Below are 25518 nucleotides of genomic sequence, written 5' to 3' on the forward strand. Positions count from 1 at the left end.
CCACTAATTTTTCAATTCTACTCCAAGAGTACAATTAACCTGTGACCTGTATGTTACAAACTATTATACTGTTGTCTAGTTGGAGTTTAGAGAAAGAAATGTTAAGAGAACCAGTGTTTGGGGAGTGCCAAATATATATTACAAATATATACCACGGCAAGTTGGTATTATATTAGTGAGGATTTTTCCTGTAACAAATAGAATTCTGCCTTAAATTTTAAAAAGAAAAGAGGATTATGGGTATAATACTTATGTGAGTTTTAAAGTTTCAGGTAAATGTACTGAACTTTATATTTTCAGAGTTGCTTTTTGCACTCAGTATTTTTTGTGACATCTTTCTCTGTTACTGTTAACATTCCCAAGTTTGTATTTAATATATTTTGTTTATTCTTTTCCCGTTGAATGAATGAAAGACTTTCTACTTGGATTTTAACTCTCGTTTACAATTAGACGCCCTTTCATTTGTTCCAAAGGTCAACTTCTTTGTAGGCATCCTGTAAAGCAAAAGGCCTTTTTCCTTTGAAACTTCTTAGAATTTCTACTTGAGAAAAACCTCTTCTATGTTCCTTTTGTCAGTTAGACCTTTCTTATCAGCTATCTTGTCCTCAGATGGATGTCAGTGGGTTAAAGATATGGAGTGAAAACATTCGTGAATATTAGAAATTAATAAAGTGACAATTTGTAAATTAGTGTTTTTTATTCGAATTAAAATAGGGTTTTTACAGATTCACAGGAAGAAATTACTCACTTTAATCCTCAAATGGTTACTGTAGAATTATTTTTAAAATTTTTATTTGTTTTCTTGCACTGATTAAAGTTTTGAAAGTTAATGTGGTATTATGAGCAAATGGAATGGTTTTACTGAAAACGTGTTTCTCATGTATAGGACTCTCAAATGGTAGTAGACTCCTTCAAGTCTGGCTTTGAGCCTCCTGGAGACTGTCCGTTTGAAGATTACAGTCAGCATATTTATAGAACCATTTCTGATGGGACTATCAGTGCATCCAAACAGGAAAGTGGGAAGATGGATGCCAAAACCACAGTAGGAAAGGCCAAGGGCAAGTTGTGGCTCTTTGGAAAGAAGCCAAAGGTAAAAGTCATAAAATTCCTCTATGCTAATAATTTTGTTTTAGTGTGTCATTTAATTCAATGTAGGTATTGAATGGATAATGGTTTACTATTAGAGAATAATTTGATTTGAATGATTCAATGAACTTTTCACTTATTAGAAACATAGTTTTAAACCTTTAATAGTAAAAATTACTTCTGGATTTAATATTTGACCACAACTTAGTGAATAAAATATGTTAATATCGCTAAAATTATATGCTTTTGAAATTTCATTTGTATATAGGTAGTTTCAATCAGAATTTCTAAGGAAACATTATGATCTAACTATAGGACTACTAAAATTGCAGTTCTCAGTTGGAATGGGCGATTGAGCACAACAATAGTAAATACCAAATTAGGTCTTACAGCTCATACTAATAAAGTTATTTTTATTATCTATGTGAATATTTAATGGGAAGGCCTCAATGTTTGTGGTTATTTCAAGTTTAAAAAAATCTTTATTTTACTAAGAATTTCACTCTTAACTTCTTGTTGGAACCCGACAAGATGTTCTTGATGTGCTGTTTATTTTGGATAGATAAATCTAGCTCAGCAGATGAGCAAATGGAATAGATGAGTGCTTAATGTTTCTTATCAATTTAGTGTTTATAATAATATATCAGTAGGAAAATAGATACATACTTTTAATCTGATGTGCAGAATTTATTAAAGCATACATGATTATTTTAATTCATTTTTCTGATCTTGACATGAATGTAGATAGAATTTAACTCAAATTATAATATACCTATAAATATATTTAAAAGCACAATTATAGTTATCTCAAGCTTCATTCGTGCTTTTTATAAGTCCAGTGGAGAAGTTGAGAAGTGAGACTTTTTAAGTCAGATCAGAGAAGCTAGGAGAGCTTAGAAAAACAAGGAATACTGAAATTGGGGAGGAAAAAAAAGAAGTGCAGTAAGGATGAACTAGAAACAGAGAGGAAAGCCACAAATGTAATAAATTTTTTTTTGCCTATTTGTGATAAAAAATCAGTTACAGTTTTAATACTTTATTTTAATAGATATTGCCTATTTAGATAACTTTAACCGTAGCTGCTGCCTTTATCTCTGACGGGTACAGGTTAAGTATAACTAGGTGATGTGAATATTCTAGAAATCAGAAAGTCATATTGCTCTCTGACATTATAATTTGTGTACTCTATATTTCTAATCTGTCAGTTTGTAGAAATGATACATTTTTAAAAGTAAATTTGACTTTTTGAAATGACAGTTTTGGCAAAACTGTGTTAATTTATAATATTTTTATAGAAAACTTTATTTGAGATATATTTTGTGAAAAGTATGTTGCCAAAAATAGAATTTTCATTTAGGAAAAACCTATGCACATTTGGCTTATTGATTCCTTTCTTTATTTCCATATTAGCCACAGTCCCCACCCTTAACCCCTACTAGTTTATTCACATCCAGTTCTCCTAATGGGTCCCAGTTTCTCACATTCTCCATTGAGCCCGTGCATTATTGTATGAATGAAATAAAAACAGGGAAGCCCAGAATTCCTTCTTTCAGAAGCCTCAAAAGAGGGGTAAGTTTAATAATGGGTTAAAATGCATGATGGCCTATTGTGTGTGTAGTGTGGCTTTTAATACTCTCCACCCTCATTATAAGGCTCTCTCCTATAAATATGTAGTTTTAAAAACACCACAGAATGAAGTATAGCTGCCCTCAAGTTAAAAACAACTCCTCTTTATAACATTTGAAATGCTCAACCATAAAAGAATGGTATTATAAAGAGGGTGCTGGGTACAATCATACTAGCTATTTTATTTTCTTGTTTATGTGAAATCATATGTCCACCATTGTCTTGTAATGTATCTACATTTTTAAGACTTTCAGTAATTTGTCACTGGAGTTACTCATGTAATAATTTGTCACGTATGATGACTTATGCCAATTTATAAAGTATTATTTTGCTGACAAAAAAATCAAGTTCAATTTTAATTGCCCTTCTTTTAGAAGCATAAAACATAATTTCCAATAGTTAAATTAAAAATTAAAGACAAGCATGTTAAATATCAAGATTGTAGATCAAATTAAGATAATATATTAGAAGGTAGTTTGTAAATTGTAAAACCTATTAAAATACTAGGTATTATTGAGTATTGTTAAATGGCATTGGTTTTCTTGAGCTAAAAAAAAGGTATTTTTTTTCTTTTTTTAAATGCCAGCCTTTAGCATTTACTAAAGATGCTCTGCAAATGAATAAAATCTAGAATAGTAAAAAACAAATATTAAACTGTTTCTTAGCAACAAATGTTATACTACTGATAAACAAATTGGTGTTATTCCATTATGTTAGCGAGGCTAATTTTTCTTATTTATGTGTGATTTTAAGGGTGTGTTTGTAATAGTCATAGCTCATAATTTAGATACATATATGAGATTTGTTTGGACATATGAAAGCCATCAGTGTGATAAGCCACGGATGAGAGCTCTGAGTCTGTGTCACATGAAGTCTAAGCATTAACAGTAATATACTATAGTTGGGTTCCCTCTTGCTCATGCTCTCTCTCTCCCCTCCCTTCTCTCTCTTCTCCCCTTCCTCTCTACCTTTTTTCATTTCTCTTTCATTTTTCTTTTCTTCTCTTTCAATCAAGCCTGTCTATCTGTTTTCTTATTTTTTGTAGCCCTTCCTATCTTCAAATTGCTTTAGTTGAGTTTCTCTTCTGGCTACATGTAGAACAAGATATACCAATTTAGGGTAAGACTACATTATTATCTACATTCCCATTAAAACAATATGACACACTTAGCTGATGTCAGTAATGCAGCAGAAATGTCTTAGTGTATTATGTCCCTTTTTGGACTTCCCTTTTTCCTATAATGACATGAATTTCTCTGCATCTACTTTACCTAATTCTGTATGTGGATGATATCATAGATAATTAACGACATTTTGAAAAGTCCCTGTGAATGAGTGTGCATTATACCTACAGGCAATAGAAATCACAAATATGATTTTGAGTTTAAGGGTAGAATTAATTCCTTCTTTCTTCTGTGTGATTGAGTCGCAATCATACATTAAATATTATGTTACATAAATCATGAGAAATTTCTATTTAGTAGCCATATTTTTCATTTTTGTAGCCATTTATGTATCCTACACATTGAGTCTACCAGGCCCAGTTACCGTACTCTACACAGTTTAGTCATAGAGATATGAAGTAAATATAATTCTATGAAAAAAAAAGATTTTAAGCAGTTAAAACTGTGAGCCCTGGAGAGAAAAATTTAATGTGTGACATAGTCTTATTGAAAAAGATTTATAGGTAGAATTTTATTATTGTAGGACTTAAAAGTATCTGCTTGGTCATTATTTGTCTTAGTTCCACTTATTGCTTTAATTTTAGATATTAGTACATTGTTTCTTGGAGGGCCTGTTTCCAGAAAGCCCATGTCTTCCCTTTTTAAATCAGTTACTATGCCAAAGATAGAAGCAGTATGCAAGATAGAAAATAAGCAGACAAACCAACTAGGGGGTTGGGGATAGAGCAGGAAGGCAAGTTTATCACAACTTTAGTATTGAGAAATTTCTGTTTTGATTGGTATATGGTAGTTTACTAGATACATTTCAAAAATAACCCACAGAGATGTTTTCCTTCCACTTAAGACTTCTCAAAATAGGAAAATCCAAAAAGAAGATAAGCTTTAAGAAGCTTTAAGAAGCCAGGTTATGTGTTTTTACATGGATTTATATGTAAATCCATTAAGCTTATGAAGTAAGTCTTTTCTTTTTCTCCCTAGTTTATTGAGAAATAATTGACATACATCATTATATAAGTTTAAGGTTGCAGTATGATGGTTTGATTTATATATATTGTGAAATTACTGCCATAATAGGTTTAATTAACATCCATCTTCTCATATAGATACAATAAAAAGAAAAGGGAAAAAGTCTGCTTGTGATAAGAACTCTTAGGATCTACTCTTTTAACATCTTCCCTTTATATCATACAAGAGAGAACTCCCTATTTATACGAAATCACTTCTAGGCACTTTTCATATTTCCACTAAAATAGCCAAGTAAATTTTCTTTAAAAAATTTAATTCCCAAGTGTTTATGTAAAAACAGTATTTTTATAGTCATTTTTTCCAGTTTTATTGAGAAATAATTGATATACATCACCGTATAAGTTTAAGGTATGCCGCCATGATGGTTTGATCTACATATATTGTGAAATGATTAGTCTTAACTTTTCTTAAAGCTGACGAAGTATGCCATTCAAATTAGAAACTTCTTTTGAGCTATATTTGTTACATCATTTTCCCTAAATACTTGCTTTTTGACTTTTCTAAAAATTTATATATATTTTTTTTTATTTTTGATATCTAGTTCCCAGTATCTTTAAGGACATGAGAAATGTTATATTGGACCAGTGTTTTTGAATTTGACTGTGGTACTAATAATAGTCCTTTTCTGAGGGGTGAAGGTCTATGATTTCCTTGTGTGGCATCAAAATCTAATTGTTAATAGATATTTGGTGCACACCCAAACTTAACTACTTAAATAGAAATGAATAATTTTTACTCTATAATGACTTCATTTGAGTTTACTGGGTACTCTTTTTTCTTTTTTTTTTTTTTTAAGAACTAGATTTATCTACAAATAACAAGTCCATGTTTTCTGTCTAAAATATTTCAGAATCTTATAGATTTCTAGAGTCATTTTTGTAAGCTTTTATCTAACTGATTTCCCTTTTTAGCTCCCTTGTGTGTTTATTAAGGATATGTGCAATATATGGTAATTGCATATGAGAGTAAGGTATTTCTGTATTGAATATGAATTGCTTTAAAAAACAAAACAAAATATATTTCTAATATTTTTTAGAAAGAACTTGAGTTTTTTGTATCCCCAAATCTAATGGTAATGAACTGTAAATTTATTTTCTAATAGATAGTAAAATCTGATTAGCTAAAAACCGAAACATCTGATATTTCAGTTGCAATTAATATTGTCTCTAAAACTTTAACATAGAAACTAGAAAAATAATTTACATCACTTAGAAATTTAGCTGGTGAAAATTGTGAAAGATAAATCAAATTCAAGTACCTTAGGAAGTTTGCTTCTTGTCCTATTTATAATTTTGTTTTAATAATTTTTAAAGAAGACCGTGAATATCTTTTCAAAATTTAAACCTTTTTTCTCCCCACCAGGATTTTGTCACAGCAGAATAAGTTGTGCTTTTTGTTCCCTGAAACTACTGACAGTCTAAAGAATGTTAAGCTTAATTTGGAAAGATGATAGCATATGTCATCTTTTTTTAAATCATGATGATCATTTATATATATGGCCAATTCATCAGAGATAAGGGGTAGATATTTTTGTCAGCTATTTATGAAAATTCATATTTTTATGTGAAGTTCTACCTGACACCCCCCCCAAACTTCTTTAAAACATTATGATTTAGAAAACGGGAAAAAAACTTTCAGAGGATGCTAACCAAATGGCAGTGACTATGAAAATTAACTTTGTAAAGCTCTCGTGTGTCTTCTAGGTCACAAAGAATATGCGTGTGTGCATGTGTGTGTGCGTCTCACATGTGTGCAGTTGGGATGCGAGATATGCAATGCCAGTTGCAGAACCCTGCTAACCCACGGAATGTGGGTTGTACATACATATGCGATATATGTAACTTTGAGACTACTGTGGCTATGTTATTTCATATTTTTGGAAAGAATTTTAACCAATTTTCTAAAAATTACAGTTATATTTTTAGTGTCTCTTTTTGAGCATATGGATTTCAGAATGAAAGGTGAATAATAGAAGCTATATCTTCAAAGCGAAATTCAACCCATATACTTGTGTCTATTAGGAAATACGTATGGAAACTTGAATCTGGTTGACTCATTTGTTATTTTGATTATGTGTTCTGTACATTTAAAAAAACAGACCTTAAAAATAAAGTGAAAATGTTACCCTCACCTGCCCATGATATATTTAAATTAAAAAAATATTTTGAACTATAAAAATTCAGAATGTAGTGTTTCGTTTAATGCATTGGGAAGAGCATTCCATTTTTAACTACTTCACATAAGTTTCTTTAAAATGGTTAATATTAGGTATTTTATATTCAGCTCTTCATATAATTAGTATTGTGAGAATGGGCTATGTAAGTGAAATCCATATATGTAAAAATTCTCCTTTAAAGAAGAAAATACATGATTACTGATGAATGGTTACGATTTATTTTTGAGTTTTAGTTGCACTTAGAAAATATCTGCCCATTATCATCAGTGTATTTTTTCTTTTCTTTTTTTTGCAGTAATTTACTTTCCAAAAAAATGCTTAAAATTGTTTTTCTGGCATAATTGTTTGGGTTGTGAAGTGTACATGATTTACTTTAATATTGTAAAATATATATATATATATGTATAGGTTATTGCATCTTCTAAATTATGGTTTCATGTGAATAATTTACCATTTCTTTCTGTTTTCCATTGAACTATTCAGTGGTCGGTGAAGATGGTAAGCCCTATGTGCTGATCTATATACTGTGCCAACATTAAGTAATCGCAAAACATTGTTTAAGTCAAAACAAGTGGGAAGATACATCCCCACATTTTCACCTTGTACATGTCTTTTCTTTTTATAATTTAATCCATAGTCCAGCATATGCCACTTGATGTCATAAAAATGCAAAAATAATGTGGTTAATCCATTAAGTTCTTAGATGTTATTGAGTGTAGTCCTTGTCATGTTACAGAGAATAAAATTATAGTTAAACATTATTTTGAAAGTTACATAGTAGAACAAAGTTTCTGTTTTTATAGAAGGAAAGTTGAACAAAAATTATTTTTCTTAACACCCTTTAAAAAGGTCATATAAATTTGATTTGCAGTTTATCACAAGAATCATTGCATTTTCCAAAAAGTAAGAATGAAAAATTTCCTACTAATTTCATTATAGAGTCAGCACTTTCTTCTTCTGTACTATTGAATGGGAATAAAAGCACAAATAACATATATATTGTGTGTGTGTGTGTGTGTGTGTGTGTGTGTGTGTGTGTGTTGTGTGTGTTGGGGAGGGTAGAGAGAGAGAGAGAGAGAGAGAGAGAAAATGTTCCTTTATACATTTATTTCAGACGAATTAATGGAAGTGCATTGTGAAGACCTAACCCAGAAATTATTGGGTGCTTACATAGTTTCTCATGTTTAGAAACAAACCACTATTTTTCAGACTTTTGTCATTTGGCCTTTTATGAATTCTTTTGTAGTAGGAGAGGTTGTTAAATGTATCAGAGGATCAGAGGTGCTCTTTACATCCATAGAAAATACAGTGGGTTTACTTCTCATGTACTATTAAAAAAATAGGTTATAATATCAGAATGGGATATTAGACATGCAAGTGCCTCGGTGTCTACTGTTAATAAATTTGAGAACAAGGTTTTGTTAGGGTTAAGTGAGAATATGGTGGATTTATTTACAGGTAGTTTTGAGTTTATTATTATACTACCAAGTAAACCAGATTGGGATATATTTCACTTCATTAAATAGTTTTTCAAACTTTTAAGAAATATTAAAAAATATAAATTAGAAAGTTTTATCTTTGGCACATATGTATTAATTTTTAAAACCTGTACCAGAAATTAGATTAAAACTGACCACGTATATTGATAATTGACCAGTAAATTTAAAGGTACCTTGGATAGGAAAATTTGCCATTCATTCATTTAGGTCAAATTTGGTTGATTGACAGTCTTATGTCTGGTGACAGGTAGATTAAAAATCAAAAGCCACTTATACACGATGTCCTTCTTTTAAGCAGCATGTTGAATGTCCATAATGTGCAGGCCACTTGGGAAAAATTCTAGAGATTCTGTTATTCATTAAATATTACATTTGATCATGGCTCATTCTAAAAGTGAGTTTTCTCTTTTTTAAAAGTAAGGGAAGCATTCTTACAGATGGTGAAAAAAGCTCTTTAGCATATGTTATAGACGTAAGTGGCTCAAAGAACAAGGATGCATTTCAGCAACACTAAAAATTGAACTTGTGTATTCTTAAAAATCACCATTTTAAAAAGAAAAAAGAACAATGAGATAGGTGTCATCAGTTTTTGGAATATATAAAAACTATGTAAATACAGGTTTATAGGAAGTGGAACCAATAGTTGCTAATATTGACTTTGTTGTGTAATCAAGATAACTTAAGTAGCAGTGACATGGGTAACATTTAAGAGAAGAAAGGCATCATTTGAATCAGAAATTTACATCTAAATACTAGCACTTCTAAAAAAATGATATAGTTTCTGGAATATCAAAGCATTAAAAAATTTTCAAACATCACGCATACTTCCTAAAGAAGAATTATATCTCTCTTTGAATTAGGAACATTCTTTCAGGAACAACTGAAGTATGTTACTTGTATATACAAAAGAATAATTGAAAGTAGAGTCCTTACTGGAATTTAATTTCTACTTAAATTTCACTCAGTGGATTAGTCTATCTTTTGTCTTAATGATCACGTATGTTTTGGTTCTAAAGAATAGAATGGTTTAATAAATGTAATCATTCAAAGACTATATGTAACGTTAACATTTATTTCATTAATTAGATTGTCTTTATGAGGTAAGTTGCTTACTTAATTATAAAAACTTCATATTTTCAGTCTGAACATTTGTAATATTCTATCATGGCATTGGGTTTGATTTGGGAGTGTGGTAATATGTTATATATAAAACAATAATTTGTATAGATGAGAAATGTTATGTGTTTCCATTTTTTTGTTGTTGCTGTAAGGAGATTCATATGTATTTATTTTAACTCTCCCAAGACCTGGAAATAATGTAATATTGGTCATTACCAATTATCTGTATCTGGTGATATTTTTGCCATTCTACTTCATGATTTTATAAACTGACTGGAATTTTGAACCCTTTCGTTAATACAATTGTCTTAACACACACATATCTGTGTGGATTTCTTTTTCTTAAAGGGGGTTGTTTGGGGCTAATTTGAAATTAAACTTAAAATTGACATATGTTCTTATTTTATAGCGGGTATATTTAAGAAATAACATTTCCTAAAAATATATTTTATAGTGATTTAGATTCTCTTTTCAGGGCCCAGCACTAGAAGATTTCAGTCATCTGCCACCAGAACAGAGGCGTAAAAAACTACAGCAGCGCATCGATGAACTTAACAGAGAACTACAAAAAGAATCAGACCAAAAGTATTTTTCTACCATTTTCTACCTCTCTACCATCATTATTCCTTTCAGGGTCTAGTTTGAATGATGTGTTTAAATGTGACGTATAAAAAGTTTAAAAACCATACATCCTAATTAAAGTATCTTTTGAGGGGAAAATATACTTCTAAACTTTGGAAAATTTTATGGTTGCCATCACAAGTTAAAAATGACATGTTAGGAAGTTTCTTAGGTTGCAGATTTCTTATTGGATGCTAATAGTATATATTTATGCCTCCCATAAATTTACAAAATTGTTTGATGACTCATTATCAAGAGTAGTTTCACCAACACTAACCATCTCTTGTACATGGATAAATTGTCATTTTGCTTTGGTTTACAAATTGAGTTCAGTAGAAACCTGAAGCTATAATTATTTCGTTTGCAGCAAAATATGTTGGGGAACAGTGTTTGATTACATACTGCCACAGATTCATTCATTCAGAGCTTTAATTTTTTTTTACAAAAGGTTTCCTTTAGTTCAGTTTTGTTTTAATGAACAGAGTTATGATGGCTCAACAGGTCATTTCAATGGATTGGTAACTTACTATCTGCTTTTACACTGCAGATAAAATTGGAGCTTAAACTAACTAGAGTGGTTAAAGTTTTGATGTTAAAAATTGTGTATCAGGTATGATCGGGTTCTTAACCATAAATGAAATAAGGCATTACTGTCAATCCGCATTACTAGTGACGGTTACGCTCTACAGAGTCACTGTGAACACTGAGTTAGCGAATACCGAAACAGAAAATACAGGGTTAGGCTCCAGTTAGCCTCTGGTCACAGCATTTTTATTAACTGATCTATACATAATCTTGTATTATGTGTGCTCCTGTTTAAAAACACGTTATTTAATATATATTGTTGATTCATTAACTGAACTCAGGGCCGGCAGCACAATAGCTTCTATAACGTATGTATTTTCTCCGTAAGGTACCTCACAGCTTTCTTGCACTTCAGAACAGTAGGTAGCACTTTAGCACTACACTTAGGGGCCATTTTAAACAGAAAAATCAACAAAGAGCATAAAAATGCAAAAAAAAGGGACACTAAATAGACCACCAAAAGGACATTTGTTCAGGGTATCAGAGTAGAAACAAGAAATTACAGCATCTCTTTGTTTGACCTTAGCTGAGAATGTGCATTCATGCATCAGACGACTCAAAATTTTCACCACTCTGTATGTCTAATGACTATGAAAGTGCCACGAGTGTTCTTTTGGAATTACAAATAAATTTTAGCAAATAGGCAGTTCACAGAAATCTGCAAATAATGAAAATCAATTGTATTAGTATAAAAATTTTTATTGAGGTATAGTTGACAACATCGTACGAGTTTCAGGTACACGACAAAATGTTTTGATGTTTGTATATATTGCAAAATGATCGCCACAGTAAGTCTATTTAATATCCATCATCATGCATAGTTACAAAAGAAATTTTATTCTTGTGATGAGGATCTACTCTCAGCAACTTTCAAATATATTATATAGTATTATTAAAACTATACTCACCATGCTGTAGATTACATCCCCATGAAATAATTTTTAAATGTTAAAATATTTCCTACTAGAGCAACATGTCAATGGTCTCTGGAAAAATTATAACGTATAATATAATATTTAAGGCTTACCATATATAATAGACTGCCAGGCTCAAGCCATTCAGTTTCTGTACAAATTGGATTATGATAACTGCTCATAGAGATATAAATAAAGTTATGGGGGAACCTAGCGGAAACAAATAATGAATTCTTACTGGGATAATTAAGGAAAACCTCACTGGGGAGTTGTTTGGGGAAGAGGAAGGGCGGTGGTGTAGGAAGCTAATATTTATTGAGGGGTTATTATGTATGCGGAAGTGAGCTAGGCATTCTACATGGAGTATGCCATTGAATTCCTCAAAATAGCTCTATGAGGTGGTTGTTCCTGTTATATAGATGGAGAAACCGAGTATCAAATAAATCCATAATGTGTCTAAGATTAGGTAGCTAGTGAATGTCTGAGTTGGCATCCAAACACTAGCTGGTTTGTTTTCAAAACGTTGGAATTAGACCTTGATGGGAGAGTAGGGTTTTGTCGGTTAGACAAGAAATTAGTAAGGGGGAAGAGTATGGACATTCAAGGAAGAGGGGACAACAAGAGTAAAGGTACAGAAATGTGACTGTTCTTGCATGGCCTGGAATTGGCTCTAGGCCAGGGAGACTTGATTAGAAATTGTGTGGACTATAAAAGCAGAAAATGACAATGAAAAGGTACAGGATGAATTATGAAAAGTCTTGAATGCTTTTTTTGTGGAATTCTGTAGGTATTGGAGAGTCACCAAAAGTTCTTGAGAGGTGGTGATATCATCCCCTCTGTATTGTAAGGAAAGGTAATTGAAAACTATATGAAGAATAGATTGTATAGGAAAGACATTGGCAGCAGGGAGAGCAGTTAGAGAAAGGACTTTATAATAATCTAGGTGAGAGATGCCAAGGGCCTACATTAAGACATGTCTTGGGAATGGAAAGAAAGAGTAGATATGAGTCATTTCAAAGGCAAAGTTGGTCAGACTTTTCACCTGATTGGATGTCCAAGTGGAGAAAAATGGGGGCATTAAAAAAAAAAAAGTCTTTCTAGCTCAGGAGTATAGATAAAGATTTAATTGAAATGATAAAAAAAAAAGATAAATTTGGGACAAAGATAATGGTTTTGCTTATGTTGATTTTTGAAGTTATGTGAAAAATCCATCTGGAAGTATCTAGTTGGGTTTGGAAATTAGATCTAGATAGAACTCAGAGGACTGGGGATACATATTTGAGAATCATCTGAACACAGGTGATATTAAAACAATGAGAGTCAATTATATCTCAGTGAAACTGAAAAGAACGAAACAAGAAGAGATCATTCTGAAGGAGGAATGTAGGACGAGATGAGAAGAAACCTATGTCATTTTATGTAACACATATTTAAAGGATGAACAGAGGGAGAGAAGGAGCCAGTGAGGGAGATTATGAGACAGTAGAGGTGAGCAGAAGGGAAAAGAAAAGGTGTCCTGCAGGACATCAAGAAGGAAACGACTATTAAGGAGTGTTAGTCAGTAATGTCAGATGTTCAAGTCAAGGAGCGCTGGCTGACTGAGGCATAACCTATTACGATGTGATTAGTGATGAAAGGAGATGAGTCGAGGGAGAGGGGCAAGTTAAAGACGGCGTTCTTATTTCTGGCACAGATGAGTGGGAGGACAGTGATGCTGCGAACTAAGAAAAGGTGGAATAATGTGTCTGGGTGGGAATATAATGAGTTTGATGGGGATATGATGACTAGGAATATTGAAGAATATCTTCCAGCCTTTGATTAAACGTATAAATGTATAGGGATATATACATATACGCATAATTTAGGAAGCAAGAAATGAGAAATGAAATCTATTTTGTTTTTGATATTCCAAATGGTTTAAAAGACTGTCTCCATAAATTACAAACTCTGTGTACATTATCAGCTTTATCTTTCTTTAATCAGGTAATATTTGACAGAACTTAAAAAGATAAGACTTCAGATTAGGCTGCATGTGAGTTTTCAAAATCAAATGAAACTCTTATCTGGGAACATATAGAGTGAATATTTAATTCTCTGGCTTCCTTTTTGTTTTCAGAGAAGCACTCAATAAAATGAAAGATGTGTATGAGAAAAATCCACAAATGGGGGATCCAGGGAGTTTGCAGCCTAAATTAGCAGAGACCATGAATAACATTGACCGCCTGCGAATGGAAATCCACAAGAATGAGGTAGATTTGTTATTCAGCAATTGTCGAAGATAAATTCATTTGTATAAACTTCAGATGATAGATTGGTTTTTGCTAGAATTCTCTTCCAAATTTTTAAATTTTTAGGGTTCATGTTCTAAAAGTAAGGTATCATTATGGTATATAATATATAATGTTTAGTCCCTCATTGAAGTTCTATATTTAACACTTTATAAAACTAAACATTTAGACTATTTTTTATTAGCCATAAAGTTGATCATAGACAAAATTGGAATAAAGGTTTCCCTTCTTTAAGAATTACATAATCATAAAAACTCAAAGCACATTTTAAATGTAGGATATCTTATGAGGTTTTTAAAAATATTTATTATGTTTAGTTTACTTATTTTTCTCCCTAAGGCTTGGCTCTCTGAAGTTGAAGGCAAAACAGGTGGGAGAGGAGACAGAAGACATAGCAGTGACATAAATCATCTTGTAACACAGGGACGAGAAAGGTCATTTTTTTTGTATTTTATTTGTATTTCTTCTTTTCCCCAAAACTTTTCTCACTTTTTTGTGCTAAACTTCATATAATGTTTTTTCTTCCTCCCTCATTTAACAAGTTTGTCTTTTAATCAGTGTTTTGAACCTAAACAATTTTATGTTTACAATAACTACAGGTGAAGTATGAAATTCCATATTGCTGCTCAGTTTTAGTTTGTCATGCACCCAAAAACAGAGGTGGGAACCTAGAAAAGTCTTGGAGCTACAGTCTGGAGGCAGAGGCTCCTCAGGCCTGGGACGTTCCCTCAAAGTTTTGGTGGAGTTGGGTAGCTAATGCCAAAGAAAAACATAACTGTCAACTTGCTCAAAGTTCTGTGAAGAAAAAAAAAATGTATATGGTTAGTTTGAACCAGAGCTTTCAAAAGGCATTTTGCTAAGTTTCCATGTTTTCAGACCATTTGTGACATTTCCCCCTCTGTCTTTTTCTTTTTTATAATAAAGTCCAACAAATTAGGATTCATCTTAGAGAAGTATTTGAGAGGTCTTGGCTTACTGCTTAATTACAGTATAATTTAAACAAGTTCATTTTTAATGCTCCCTGAGTCTCAGTTTCCTAGAATATAAAATGGAGATAGAAATAACCATTATACAGGGTTATTGGTAATAAAATGAAACAGTAATGCATATAAAGCACACAGTAGTAAAATACCTAGTAATAGTATGTTCTTAACAAATGTTAGTTCCTCCTTCCCCCCTTCTTTCCTCTCCGTTACCACTTTTTGAAAGTGTACATATCTTTAGTATCTCAGAAGATACCCCAAAGTATACTGTTTTTCTGTTACTAGGTAACACCTAGATTAAAATAATCTAATCTCTTTGGTTTGTGTTATTTAAGAACATGACTTCTAAGCATGCAGAAAGTGATGCTAAATCTAGCCATGTAGATTTTCCCATTATTAAAATCTTATTCAGTCATTTGATTCTTTAGCAAAATTAACATTTTTCTGTTTGATTTTTAAAAATTTTTTAGAAAAAAATGCCTTTGAATTACCTACTCTTTTGGATTTTCTCAGTTACTAATTTCCCAGTTAACATAATTAGTCGGAAATTAACTTTGCTAGTAGTCTTTTGGTTTTCAGTGACAATGCATTATTTTCCCCATAGTGGCTTAAACTAAAGAAGGGATTTTATATGTTGGCTTCAGGGAGAGCTTGATCTAGGAGCTCAAATTATATCCTCAGGACTCAGTTTCTCTCTACCTCAGAGTTCTGCCTTCCACCATGTTGGCTTTGTTTTAAAAGGCTTCCTATGGTGATCCCCGGAACTCTTTCCTCTGGCCATACAAGTGTCGTGCTAAGATGGGCCCTCTGGAGCTAGGGCAGAACAGCTCCACCTGAAGTCTGTGAATTGAACATGGGTCTGGGTGGGTCCCCTAAGGAATTTTAGGGTTCTCTTGTCAAAAGAGGAGGTGATGAATCCAGGATGATGAAAGACAAGCGTACACTACATCTTTACATTTTCCCTCTGGACCTGGTGATAGTGAGACATATTTACTGGATATGTGTTAAGTGTCTAAAACGTTGTAGTTTTTCAGTTTTTTAATTTCAGGAAATTCAACAAAGAAGCATTTTATTTTAGAAGATATATATACATATTCAAGATCAGCTTGTAGATATTATAAAGAATTCCCATGTTTGTGATACCTGATACTTTTATGTTTTCTAGTCCTGAGGGAAGTTACACTGATGATGCAAACCAGGAAGTCCGCGGGCCACCCCAACAGCATGGTCACCACAGTGAGTTTGATGATGAATTTGAAGATGACGATCCCTTGCCTGCCATTGGACACTGCAAAGCTATTTACCCTTTTGACGGTATGATTTTCCTAATTTACCATATTTGATGACATTGGTTCCTTAAAGTCTACATACAAGAGTCATGCACTTTAGTGCCTTTTACTTTTTAGTGTCTTTCGCACTTTAGGTGCCTTTTGCTAAGTAATACATTGTCAGAAAATTATAATCCTAGTTTGTTAGTATGAATATTTTTGTTTTAACTGTATTACAAATGTAGAGATTTTCCTTCCATACATGAAGTTGAAATAGATTTACCTATGTTTTCAGCATTCTAATACAGATTATTATTTAATTATCAACTTTGGTTGATAGAGAATTTTCTCCAGAGAGCTTACTAATGCTACACGTACTCATCAAAGTTGAAGCAGCGTGAGCATAAAGCCCAACCCAGGAAGTGGAAGGCTGGTAGATGTCACTTCATGCTTTTCCTCTTCCTCATAACTTGCTAACGTTCGGAGATAGATAGCAGGCAAATGGCATAACTGAGTACCGTTACCGTATCCTGACTCTGTCTATAGGCCACGTTTTCAGGTGAGGGAAGGAGAGAATGTGATAGCTTCTGACTGCCATCTTTTCCTCTGTGATAGTTGGATGGCAAACCTTGTGAGGGGAGGGAGTTATTGTGGCCCTCTTCTGCAGATTTTTAGTTTCCCTTCCCTCTCTTGGGCTATGAAAAATCCTTTTCCTCAACTCACACAGGAGCATAGTAACACCTTTACGAATAAGTTGTGGTAAAATGGTACGTGATTTAAGGCCCTTCCCCACCCATCTATTGTACTGGTTTTAAAATTGAGTAAAGTCTTTAGTTATTTCCCATTCTAAGAAAATAATATTAAATAAGATCTTGCTATAATGTAATGTAGAGAGTAGGGAAGGAATTTAGCATATGTTAAATGAAGATTCACTTGTGAAAATTGTTACTGCTAAACAGGTTAGGAGTGGTTGAGGATTGGGAAGAAAGAGAGCCCTGAGGCTGATGAGGTTTTGAAGGAAGTTTGTGCTATAACCATTTTGCTTCTACCATCACCAGGGTTGAACCTGTATTTTTCTCTCTGCTCTCTCTTCAAATAACATTCTTTCCTTCTTTTTTTCCTACCCTTTCACTGTTTTATTACTATTGTCCTGATCCATTGCTCATGAATTTTCTAGATGATAGCACTCAAATTTGGGAAAGGAGTTGGAGTAGCAAAATAGGAGTTAGAATAGCCTTTCAAATCATAAAATGTCACTGTGGCTCAGATACTTCATCTGTTACTTGAGGGTGATATTAATGCCAGGGTTATTGCAACTCAAATGGGATAATGTGTCTGAAAATGTTGGGTAAGCTACAAAGCATCATAGAGATGTTGCTAATGACAGTCAGTGGGCTCATAGGTCTAGGTACGTTGAAATCGAGTAGGGTTTCATGGTATTTTGAGTGTTGCATTTGTAACTTTTGTTTGTAATTATTGCTCTGCTTAAATTACGCTTGTACTTTGAAAACTCATCTAGGACATAATGAAGGTACGCTGGCAATGAAAGAAGGTGAAGTTCTATACATTATTGAGGAGGACAAAGGTGATGGATGGACAAGAGCTCGGAGACAGAACGGTGAAGAAGGCTACGTTCCCACATCATACATAGATGTAACTCTAGAGAAAAACAGTAAAGGTGCAGTAACTTACATCTAAACTACCCAGGCAGCTTGTGACATGTGTGGCATAGGGACGGTAACAGAAAATGGAAGCATTCAACGGGTGGGGAAACCTAAGAAAACTTAAAGAGCATCCAAGATTTATTGTTCACTATGTGAGCTGAATATAGGCTTGATCTTGGCGATGTGAATATTACTGCGAGAATCTGTTCTTCTTGATGCTTTACCATGTGAATGATATTGGTGTGAAGCTAAATTGATGCCTTTTGCTTTATGTCCTGCTTGAGTCTGTGTGAAGGATTTGTGTTTTTCTGCCTTATTAATCATAGAATTTGATCTATTAGGCAGGAATCCATAGATAAAAGCTCCCCAGCCCTACCGCTCCCCCCCCCCCCCCCCCCACACACACACACACTCACGGCTTCAGAAAACACAGTGACTGTAGTGAATTGAAATAAGTAAAACCGCTCTGAAAGCTGACTCCCAAAAGAGTGGTGTGGTATAGGAGTTTGAATTTAGCTAGTTTCCAAGAAGAAAAGTAATAGTCGGCTGGCTAATTGGATAAAAAGGAATATAACCATTTTCATTTCCTCCCTGTTCTTAACTTTGGTTTTCCTAAAAGAAGAAAATAAGTATCTGGCACAAAATCTATTTTAGTAGTAAGCGAATTAAGAGACCTGCAAAATAAATCAACCTGGTCTAGCTTTCATGTGAATAAAATGGCTTTCTTTTAAGACCTGAAAATGTTTTCAGGCTTACCAGTAATTTTCAGTAATGTATAAGCTTCCTTCTAAATTAATCTAATACTTGTATTTTTTATCTTAGACATGTCTTGGGAAATGTCACTTTAGTGATTATTTAGCATTTAATGATTATACACAGGAAAATAGGTTCTAAATAGACTAAGATAGAAAGGAAATCTTGAATGAAGGAGATGTACTGGCACATTATACTTTGAAAAGAAAAACAACTTTTGACTGGGTTGGAGAAAGATATCTCCCAACCACCACTTAGGGCATTTCCTCATTGTAGCTGGATCATCAGTTAGGATAGATTGGTTTTTTCCAATTAATTTCAGGAAATATTTACTGGTAGCACTGTATGATCAAGGATTGTGCAGATACAGTTGTGTGGGGAAGTGAAGTGAGGAAGCAGCTACGAGATTGGTTTTTAATTTTGCTCGTGTTCCAAATTTTTCTGGTGTTTTCAATAGCTAACTATAGAATGATTGTAGATACATTTGGGATGGACACTTGAAACTGAACACCCCTTTTGGGCTTACCAAAGGTCTTCAGTAATTGTTCTTTTCTTTTTCCTCCTGGACTGCAGGTTCCTGAAGAGGGTTTCTGAGGAAATGGGCAAGATGTTGAAGGAGGTTACATGCAGCTGCTTTTGGGGGGAGGGTATTAGAGTTGTCAGGCTCAAAGAGAGAGTGAGAGAAGCAAGTTGCATGAGTGCATGCAGACATGATTATTTTTTACTAACTTCATTAGCATTTCCATACATTGTTTTAAAAAATCATTGTAATACCAGTCCTTAAATTCCCTTTTCACAGTTATTTACATGAAGGGGAAAAAAGCCAACAATGGCTAACTTTTTCCATTTATTTTACTGATGTCCAAATCAGAAAGAATGCAGAGCTGTCATTACGTGTGTCTTCCATTTGGCTGTCCCCAGGACCGTCTCCATCCCAGCTCTGTTTTAATTGGCTTTTAGACCCATCGTCTGTGAGAATCCTCGGCATTTGTCAGTGTCTGCCTGTGCCACCTCTGTGCTTGCGTAACATCCTGTTGCATGTCTAGAGTGATCGGGCTAGATTTTTCAGGCATGTCTTTCTAATTCCTTGTTCTTGTCAAAGGCTTTGTTTTGTTTTACATTTGTAGTGCAAGTCCCTTTGTCAAACATGTCCAGCACTAATGTTTCCATCCTAGTGTTTGTGTATGCTGCTGTAACTTCCCCACTGCAACACATTCCAGTTGTGGCATTACGAAGACGTAGTTTGTGAACCTGAAGTATTTATGATAAGAAAAAGAAAACATCTCTGCTCTAGCCTACAGCCCAGTTGAAAGAACTCTTTGAAACGTGATCCATCTTCAGCACCTCAGTCTGGGAAGAATCTATAGTCAGCACTGAAATCCTGGCATAATAAACATAGAAGATGCTTCACCACCTCAAGACAAAGGACTGTTGTCAGAAGTCAGCTGCTTCCATTCAAACGCTGCCTTAAACTCGAGTGCCTAAATCTGTTGATTGCCAACACTACCACTGCAGTGTCCCACAAGGGCTTTAGGTGTCAGCTCAGTGCGACCTCCTTTTACTCGGCAGGGCTGCTGCAGCTGCCCGCGGAGCCTCGGTAGGTGGCTGTTAGAGCTCTACCACGTTTGATGGTGCATCTTCTAATTTATGCATCAAACTAAAGACATGTTCGAGTCCATTTTACTTAGTGTTTTTATGAGAAGTTTTATGGACCTCTCCCCCCCCATTATCTTTTAATTGGGGTTACCATGTCCTCATTTTATTATTACAATGATAGTCTGTTTCCAAGTGATGCTTTTGTTTGAACCAGATAAAATTTAGTGAAACTTTGTAATGATCTATGTGCACTTTTACTTGTAAAATGGGAATTTCTGTATGTTTATAGTTGTAAATATAATTGTCGTTAGTGCCCTGTTGCTCATGTTGTCCTGCCTCGCATTTGTGGTTCTGTTAATGACTTGTATCTTAACTAATTTCTTAGTGGTGTTTTAATAGGGAGGTGGGTGGGGGCGGGGGGGGGCTGTTTGTACGAACAGAAGCTTCATTAATTTGGTTCTTTACTGTTTTGAGGGAAGAAAGAGAACGTGAAATGGTCTGTGTATTGTTGGATTTTAAGCAATATTTTAGAAGCTGTGTGACTGCTTTAATCATTTTTTCCCAGTGTTATTTGAATCGTACTGCCAGTTATACTAAAGCTAAATGACAATTGTGTGAAAGTTTCTGCCTTCATAAGATCAAGTATGCCCCCGTTACGCAGCTGACGTATAGTGTATTACTTTTGAGGCTAGTAAGCTATAAAGTTTAGATTTTGAATCTCGTTACAGGGTTATTTATATAATGTGACATTATTCAATACTGACAGGCTACATGAAGTAGTTTTGAATCCTAGTGCAGTTTGTATTTTAAAGGTTAGCCATGAGGAGGAAATGTGATATGGCTGTGTTTGTCTTCTGTACAAAGCCTGAAGTGCTTGTGTTTTGTTGGCTAGCAGCCACAGAGGGCAAAGTTTAAGGTTGTCTTGTGAGGACTAACTGTTCTTTTCAAGCTACTGTTTGTTTTTCTAAAAGCAGGATTTGCTTCCGTAGGAGGCAAGTTCCTTCACGTGGAATAGTGCAACCTGTATATGGGTTATTATAATAGGGAAGACATTTGTACTTCCACAGTTTAAATCATTCTTCAATTTTGAACATGTGAATTGTCCAAAAGAAATCTTTAATTTTTCAGTGATTTTTACTCTTTTTGTGCACATGTTGATTTCTTAATGGTAAATGCTTTGTTTAAGATAGTGTTCTCTGTTGAGAATATTTTCATGGAATAAAAAAATCTTTTCATGGTCAGTTAAGGTGTATAGTGTGTTATCTCATTGCTATGTGAACTAAAGAGATGTAATGATTTTGTTCTTTTTTTTTTTCTTATTCTACCTACTTTCTTAAAAACAATTAGCATTGCATATTGTCCTGCATCTTTCCATTTTTCTAATTTCCCGGTGCTCCTGTAACAAATTCCCACAAACTTGATGCTCAGAGCAGCACACGTGTATGATCACACAGGTCTATAACTTGGAAGTCTGACACAGGTCCCCTGGGCTGAAGTGACGCTGTCTGCAGGGCTGCGTTTTCCGGAGGCTCCAGGGATGCGTCCGTTTCCTCCCCTTTTCCAGCATCTGCAGGTCACCCACATCCTTCAGTTTAGGTTCCTTCCTCCAGCTCCAAGCCAGCAATGGTGGGGCAAGTCCTTCTCGTGCTGCCTGTCGCCCACCTGTTCCCATTGTCACATTCCTTTCTCTGACCCTCCTGCCTCCCTCGTCCACTTTTAAGGGCCCTGTGATCACATTAAGGCTCCCAGGAGATTCCAAGGTAATCTCTGCACCTCTAGGGCTTTTATTTCATCACATCTGCCAAGTCTCTTTTGCCAGGTAAATAACTTATTCACGGGCTCTGGAAATTTTGTTCTTGAAGGTGCTAAATTCCAGATAACACAAAGTAGATGACAAGTTACATAAGTGGAAGCATCTGTGTCAGGCAACCATTTTTACAAGCAGTTTTGGAAATTTTATTTTAGTTTTAGCTTCCCTTAAGCTTTCCTAAAGTAAAAAAAAAGTTCAGTATTTAGAGTGAGTTTCAGTTGGGTGTAATAATTTGGATTTTTTTGGGCTTTGCTCCACAGTAACTGTGTTGCACAGCCTTTCCTTTTGCGCTGTCTCAGCCTCTGCATGCCCTAAGAACTGTCCCTATACCACATGGCTCGCTGAGCCACACACTGGTCAGCATTTCCTGTGCTTCTGTTTGCATTTCTGATCAGTCAGAAAAAGCATCCTTGTCTTCCTGGCATTTCAAAGCATGGAAAGAGAATGTTTGCCATAATTAGTGTCATAGCTGTCATTTTAGGAAGTCTCATTGCAGAAGATTCAGCTTTTTAAAAGGGCAGAGAGGAAGCTATTACTAGCTACTTTTAGAAACCCCAAAAGGGAATAAAACTCAGCGTTGCTCCTAAAACAATGAGGGATTGTAATTGTTGAGATGAAAATTTAGAGATCCATGCCAAGCTGAGAAGTAGGGACACACACGAAACAAAATATCAGGAAAACAGTGTCAACAACAACAACAATAACAAACAATGAAAAGGGCTTTTACTAACTGAACTAAGATTAGGGAAGTCAAATCCTACTTGATAGGGAAAGGTAACTCTGTAACGATATTAACAAAAGGAAAAGTATCTCCAGACTTGTTGAAAAGGATGGAAATTCTTTGCTAGGAAGGTATTAGTGTAGGTGAAAAATGCTAAAGAAACACCAAACCTGTTTCAACGAGCTCATATACCAGGATTGTGTACAGTCACTGTTAGTAATCTAAGAAACGATAAAAAATATAAGAGGTGCCCAAAGGTTGGGGGATGGGGGAAATACAAATTTTCAAGAGTAAATTCTGGGAAGTTCAACAACTCTTAAAAGTACTGGGTAATTTTGTTGGCGTTGAGGAGTAAATGTGATGGGCAACTGACTTAGGCCCGAAGAATTTTAGTCACATCAAATTAGCCTCATTCCTTTCTTTAGGTGCAAATGGGGAACTCTACAGACACAATTGTCTTGATTTTAGCACAATTTTAGTATTTGACAAGATTTACTCATTTTTATGAGGAAGATGTTAGCGTTGTTGTAGAGAATGGGAGCTTGCAACAAGCCAATTCAGTAAACCCAGAATGTCAGCCTCGAGAACGTACTGTGGAAATTATATGTGTATTAAGAACCAGGATAAAATAAACATAAATCTATCACTTACCTTAAAAATAGAAAATTGTAATCTCCCTCTTCTTCAAGAATAACCATTATCCTGAATTTTAATCTTTATTGCTTTCCTTAGTTTTACCATGATGGGTATTTTTTCCTAAACCTGATTAACTTCTCATGTTTTTGAGCTCTGTAAAGATATTGTTATATACTCTGTAGAAGCAGGGCTGATATGCAGTCAGTTCTCACTGATACAGCCATAGTTAATGCTAAATACTAAAATATTTCCATACTGGTTGTCAAACAGTAATTCTGAAAAATTGTAAAACTGGTTAATCATATACGTACCAGTCCGTATGATTTCTCTAAGAAACCACACATGACGCCCTGTGATGCACTTCTTGTTTGAGCACTAGGGACAGAGTTGAAGGTTCACTATTTTTTCAGGTGTTGGGGAATCTCCTCTGGTTTCATAAGTTCTTGAGTGAGAGAGGGACATGGGCAGCCAAGCTGAGGAAGACTCCCTTTGTTCATCCTTCAAACAAATGTCTCATCCTGCTCAAGAGTAGGAGGCACATCTAAGCTCGTAGCAGCTGAGCAACTGGAAGGGAGTGTGGGTAGATACCGGTGTTTGAGGCCATAGTCCCTCATGGTGTAGTAATGGCCCTGGTTTTTTAAAGTTTTATTTTGCAACTAATTTTGTGGTGGAGGGTGGCTTGTCTTGTGCACTGAAGAGGTGTGAGGGGAGGGGCTCTCCTAGGACTTGGTTTAATACCCAGAAGTGTGTGCTCTTGAGCAAGTGATGGCACAACTCCTGCCTTGTTCTCCCCCCTCTTCCCTTGGCTGGTCTCCACATTTGTCCTCTTCACCTCTACAAGTCCGCCTTTCCCCTCACTTGCCTGGACAGACCAAGCTACTTGGTCTTAGGGCCAGCGGAAGCCTTTGGCAGACTTGCCCCGTTTGTTTTTATTCTTCCCACTTTCCCCTTCTGTCTTTGTCCTGCATCATAACTAGAATCCGACTGGTCCTTAATTGTTTCCTGGTTGGCCAATGTGGGGGGACACAGTCCTGGATGTGGAACGAGACAGAAAACACAAGCTCCCAGCTCTGGCAACCCTGATCATCCAAACACCCAGCTTGCTCCCCCCCACACACACACCCCTTTTCTCCATGCTAGCTGAGAGCTCCTACCACTGGCTCCTGGCACAGAGCCGGCACCCAGATGGTACTATGCTGCTCAGTGAGGTGAGTTGTGGATCAGCTGCGTGTCTCGGTGCCAGATAGCACGTTAGTAAATTAATGACTCAATCGAAAGGGGAAGTCATTGGAAGGTTTTGCAGCCCTATGTCAAATCATGGGGCGTCATTTACCTGGTGACAGCCATGTCAAACAAAAAACTATGCCAAGCCAACTCTTTAAACAAATGATTTGGAAATTATTAGTGATTGATGAATTACTTGTGCTACTTTCATCACTTGATAAATGGTTTTATTATGTAGTTTATGTAAAAGGGATTATTTACTTGATTTGCACATTGATTTACCTACTAATTTATTCGTCTGATTTATATATTAACTTACTAACATTCCACTGGATAAATAATTTGAATATTGCATGGTATCTTCTGAGACTTGTTTTTTCACTCAACATTGTTTTAAGATTTATCCATGTTAATGCATAGTTCATTTTACTATGTATAGTGTTCCATTATATAAATATATACAGTTTACCCATCCTCCTGTTGATGGACATTTGGGCGATTTCCTGAATTTTGCTAGTACAGTTGACCCTTGAACAACATGGACTTGAACTGCCTGGGTCCACTTACAAGTGGATTTTTTTTCAATAACTATTGGAAATTTTTTTGGAGATAAGCTGCAATGTGAAAAAGAAAACTTCAGATAAATTGCATAGCCTAAGAATATTTTTAAAAATTAAGAAAAAGGTAAGTCATGAATGCATAAACTATATGAAGTTACTAGTCTATATTTATCATTTAC

General features: G+C 34.6%; 1 protein-coding gene across 4 annotated transcripts in view; it reads left to right on the forward strand.

Annotated features, from left to right (window-relative positions):
- The window catches only part of FNBP1L (formin binding protein 1 like), a 98576-nt gene extending 76947 nt beyond the window's left edge, over positions 1-21629 (forward strand). The window contains exons 9-17 of one of the 4 annotated variants that reach the window (XM_019752679.3): positions 887-1090; positions 2497-2655; positions 7582-7596; positions 10192-10301; positions 13953-14085; positions 14464-14558; positions 16273-16421; positions 17895-18053; positions 19366-19502. In XM_019752679.3, coding sequence (XP_019608238.1) covers positions 887-1090; positions 2497-2655; positions 7582-7596; positions 10192-10301; positions 13953-14085; positions 14464-14558; positions 16273-16421; positions 17895-18053; positions 19366-19373 — 1032 coding nt within the window. In that variant the 3' untranslated portion in view covers positions 19374-19502. Of the gene's footprint in view, positions 1-886; positions 1091-2496; positions 2656-7581; positions 7597-10191; positions 10302-13952; positions 14086-14463; positions 14559-16272; positions 16422-17894; positions 18209-19365 lie in introns of those variants that run through there. The other 3 variants (XM_019752671.3, XM_019752695.3, XM_019752687.3) reach the window with 3 other exon arrangements.
- The last annotated feature ends 3889 nt before the right edge of the window (positions 21630-25518 follow it).

The sequence above is a fragment of the Rhinolophus sinicus genome, chromosome 14, assembly GCF_057876585.1.
Source record: "Rhinolophus sinicus isolate RSI-liver-muscle chromosome 14, RSI-T2T, whole genome shotgun sequence".
Classification (NCBI taxonomy): Eukaryota; Metazoa; Chordata; class Mammalia; order Chiroptera; family Rhinolophidae; genus Rhinolophus; species Rhinolophus sinicus.